The sequence below is a fragment of the Nylanderia fulva genome, unplaced genomic scaffold (assembly GCF_048542155.1).
Source record: "Nylanderia fulva isolate GAGA-0341 unplaced genomic scaffold, ASM4854215v1 Scaffold26, whole genome shotgun sequence".
Taxonomy (NCBI): domain Eukaryota; kingdom Metazoa; phylum Arthropoda; class Insecta; order Hymenoptera; family Formicidae; genus Nylanderia; species Nylanderia fulva.
The window spans coordinates 1,318,523-1,323,038 of record NW_028190325.1 but is presented as its reverse complement, the minus strand read 5'-3'; the positions used below and the strand labels follow the sequence as shown (position 1 = coordinate 1,323,038).

Below are 4,516 nucleotides of genomic sequence, written 5' to 3'. Positions count from 1 at the left end.
TATTTTTATTAAGTTTACTATTCTCAACACTTCCTCTTTGTTCTCTTTTGCTTCCAACACTGGGTTTCTGCTCAGACAGTCTGCTTCTACATTATTTTTCCCTGGTAAATATGTTATCTTGAAATCATATTGTGATAAATAATAGGTTAGATCGCCCAGTTCTTCATCTGTTCTTGCTTTTATATTTAGGTTTTCCAAAGGCTTATGGTCCGAGTATACTGTGAAGGGTTTTCCTATTAACCATTGTTGCCAGTATTTTACCGCTTCTTTTATTGCCAAACACTCTAAATATATGGCTTTTTTCCTTTTTTGTGTTTTATTCAGTTTTTTCGAAAAATATGCAACTGGCTTTTCTTTTCCCCCTGGTTGTTCTTGTTTCAGCACTGCGCCAATACCTTCTAATGATGCGTCTGTGTAGATTTTTATAGGTAAATTTTTATCAAATATTTCTAATATTGGTTGGGAGCACATGAGTTCTTTTATTTTCTTAAATGATTTTTCACACTCTTCTGACCATATATATTTTTCATTTTTCCGTAACAGCTTATGTAGCGGATCTAAAATTATTGCGCTTCTTGGTATGTACTCATGATAAAAGTTTATTTTCCCCAAAAACCGTCTTATATCTTTTTGCGTCTTTGGAGTGGGGAAATCTCTAATTGAAGCTAGGTTGTCTTTAATTGGTTTTACCGAGTTGTTCTGTATTATATGGCCCAAATATTTAATCGAATCTGAAGCGAACGTACACTTCTTAAACTTCAATCTAAAGCCTTCTTTTATTATTGATTCTAGTACCTGCCTTATATGTTCCACATGTTCCTCGAACGATGTTGAATATATCAAGATGTCATCGATGTAGTTTACTGCAAATCCTATTAATCGATGTTTTCTTAATATGCTACTTAAGATTCGCTGGAAAATTGCCGGCGATGTTTTCAAAACAAATGGTAGACAGGTCCATTGGTAGTGTCCATCTTGTGTAACGAAACCTGTTTTACTTCTGTCTTCAATTCGGAGTGGGATGGACCAGAACGCTGAGTTGATATCCAATGTTGTGAAATATTTGCAGTTTCTTGTTTTTATAATTAAATCATCTATTATCGGGAACGGTTGAGCTTGTGGTACTATTATTTTATTTATGTCTCTAAAGTCAATGCAAAGTCTAGATTTTTTGTTTTCCTCTTTTTTAAATGCCAATGTTACTGGTGCTGCAAACGGACTATATGATTCTTCAATGAGGTGTCTCTCTAAAAGATTTGCAACTTGTTCTTCGATTTCCTTTCTATCATCTATTGTGCATCTATACGGCCTTTTACTGCAGTATTTATCAATCAATAGATCTATCCGAGCTTCATAATCTTTTACAGTACCTATGTCGTACTTATCCTTTGCAAACACTCTCTTATGTTCTTTAATAAGTTTTTCTATTTTTTTCTTTTTATTCATATCCAGGTGGTTTATTTTTATTTTAAATTCGTTTTCTTTTATATGTTCATTAAAATTCACTGAATACTCTTCTATCCTATCTTGATTATAATTTGTCTTGTTTACAGCTTTTAAATTTATATCTCTCGCTTGTTCTATTGCTAAATTTTCCTTCTGGACTAGCCTAAACTTTTTTATCATGTCTAGTCCGATAATGAAGTCTTCAAAATCGTCTCTTTCAACAATATGTACATCTGTCATTTCTTCAGTATTGAAGATTTTTACCTTAATAGTTATTAAACCATTTGTTCTCTTTACACCATTAGCCGTTTTTAATTGTATTTTATTTATATCCTTATCTTTTATGACTTTAACTAATTTTGAATTTATTAGTGAGATTTGGGACCCTGAGTCATAGATCCCTTCTATCTCCAACTTATCTTCTAGTACTACTTTGATTTTGACTAATGGTGTTATATCTAGTTTTTTTCCTCTGTGTTCAATTCTACCTCTATTACTGAGTTGTTTCCTACCACGCTAGGCTTACTATTTTCTTTCTTCTTAAACCAGCATGACTCCATTGGATGATATCTGATGCCTTTGTTTAAACTTTCACAGTTCTTGCATGGCTTTTTTTCTCCAGTTTTTCTTTTGTTTTCAAATTTTTCTTCTTTCTTCTGTGAAAAATTTTTTTTATTCACCAAACTCTCATATCTTCTTATTTCATTAAATAGTTTTGTTGAATCTTCACATTCTTCTCTATCTATTTTATCCATAATGAAACCTGGCAGTCCCACTGCTATTAAGGTCGTTAATGTTTTTGTGTCTATATTTTTATTCATGTCGAGCAAAAGTCTTTCCTTTCTCATTGCGTAATCAATAAGAGATCCTTCCTTATATTTAAATGACAAAGCATATGTTACTGTGTTCCATCCTTTATCAGCGAAGGTCTCTAGAAATCTATCTTTCCATTCCCTCCATTTAGCAGTAACTGTCAGTTTCGTTAACGTTGCACAGTGCCAATCCGAACAAGATTTATCCAAAAACAATCTTAATATCTCTATTTTTATTTCATCTTCTATGATATCAAACCTCGTACATTCCTTCTCAAATGTCTCTATCCATTGTTTGGCATTTGAGTGTTTACTAGTAAATTTTTCAATCATATACTTATCTGCAATTTGTTTTAAATTTTTCTCCCCTTCTTTTTTCTGTGATGTTTCCATCAATTTTTCTAGTATCTTACTCAAATCATCTTTTCTTATATCAGCTCTGTCTTTTTCTTCTATTTCTTGTAAATATTCATCTGCGAACTGTATATTACCATCCTGGTCCATATAAATTTTTTTCAACTCTTCTGTCATAGAGATCCATACTTTTCTTGACTGATGTCTTTTTTTTAAGCTATTCTTTGCTTTCACATAATTCTCTGTTTTCATTAATTCTGTATGGTTGGCTATGTATCTATGGTCTCCTTGTAAGATATACGTTAAACCGTCTTCCGTTCTAATTGAGGTTATGCCTATCGTATTTGATTTTTCGTCTTTTGGAGAAGCGACTATTGTGAACTCAAACTGTAGTTTATCCATTGTTGTAAGTGGTTGAAATTGTCGTTTCGTAAGATGGTTCTATTATTGAGGATTTCGAAAAGAAAACCAATGTGTTGCTCTGTAACAAGAGAGTTTTCTTTAAATTTTAATCACTGTGTTAACATTTTATGTACAATATTTACAATCTTACCTGTAACAAGAGAAACGACAATTAAAGTTTCTTTCTCCGTTACCTCTAATTACTCTCTCTCTACACTCTTTATTCGAACAATCCTTCTATCGCAATGTCTTTTGTAAATTCCGCACACGTGCTTATTATCTTCTCTCTCCTTCTCTATATATCTCCTTCTCTATCTATCTCCTTCTCTATCTATCTCTCTTGATCAATGTTACCAACTTCCGCCTACTGTCACTCATGTAGCGCGGCCGATTCAAGTGAAGAAAGTACTTTTCTTTACATATATATATATATATATATGTACGAGGCAGCTGCTAACGCCTATATGCAAAATCGTAGATGACGGATCGCTTATCATCCATCATTCGAGCAACGCGGAGTGTAATACCTGTTCAATTTAATTTACTCAAATAAAATACAAATTAGATGTACATTATAATGTAGTTTACACATCGTGAGCTCATTTACATCGGCTAACTATGTTCGATATTGAATTTAAAATAATCAGTCTCGAGGCCAATTTTAATTTCGAGCTTCGTGAACGTAGTCGCCTTTCTCAAAGCCGAATATTTCAATATATAGAAAATATATATCCTCGATAATTCGTAGACATTTTCGACGATCGAATCGTGCACATATCGAAATAAGGAGAGGCCGGATCCTGGTCACGTGCGGTTGAATGGTGATGAGTAATAGCGCGTACGACGAGTGGCGGCGAAGGTAAAGCTGAAGAGTGAGAAGGAGGGGAAGAGGGCAAAACCAGGGACTAGGGCACGAGCGATTTTCCCGCGAACGTCTCCGTTCCGCCTGCAACGACGGGGAGGGAGACAGATTTCCAGAACGATTATACATATATATATATATACGAGGCAATTTCCTTTCGCGCCGCCTGTCCTCGTCCTCGTCGTCTTGATCGTCGTTGTTGTAAAAAGGCAGCTTCGCCTCTCCGATTTTTATTCGATCCGCGCGCGTAATTCTATTGTTTTCACGGACTATTAAGTTTCCGGTAATGGTCCGCTTCCGGTTAAGCGAGGAGGCACGCTCTTCGTGGCCGTGCGTGTCTCAGAACGCGTCTCCTCGAATGCAGGAAAGGGCGCGCCCGAGCCTAATTCGGGCTTTAAAAGATTAAGGCGAGGCGCGCGATGCCCCCGACACGACTTCTTCAACCTCCATTTCTATCGCGACCTCCCGTTCCACTTTAACCCTCGGTGTCCCTCGCCGGCCACGAGTGCTTATTTCGCTTCCTTTCTCACGTAGTTTCCCGTATTTAGCGATACTACGCACTCATATACATTTCCTTTTTCCGGACGATTAATATTCTTCATTCGCGGCTCTCTAATCCTCGGCGATCAGTGGATGAATA

The 4,516-nt window shown here is 35.8% G+C and overlaps 1 protein-coding gene across 1 annotated transcript; it reads right to left on the bottom strand.

The window, feature by feature from the left end:
- Positions 1 to 1,051: 1,051 nt before the first annotated feature.
- LOC114939034 (uncharacterized) lies at positions 1,052 to 3,414 on the bottom strand. Its single transcript, XM_085483612.1, has 2 exons — positions 3,166 to 3,414; positions 1,052 to 3,093 (listed from the first exon to the last, which is right to left on the bottom strand). Exon 2 carries the CDS (start codon positions 3,012 to 3,014, stop codon positions 1,905 to 1,907), a length of 1,110 nt encoding a protein of 369 aa, XP_085339738.1. The 5' UTR covers positions 3,015 to 3,093; positions 3,166 to 3,414; the 3' UTR covers positions 1,052 to 1,904.
- Positions 3,415 to 4,516: the final 1,102 nt, after the last annotated feature.

Coding starts and splice junctions, on each gene's coding strand:
- LOC114939034 (XM_085483612.1), bottom strand. CDS start 3,014: ATGGATAAACTACAGTTTGAGTTCACAATAGTCGCTTCTCCAAAAGAC.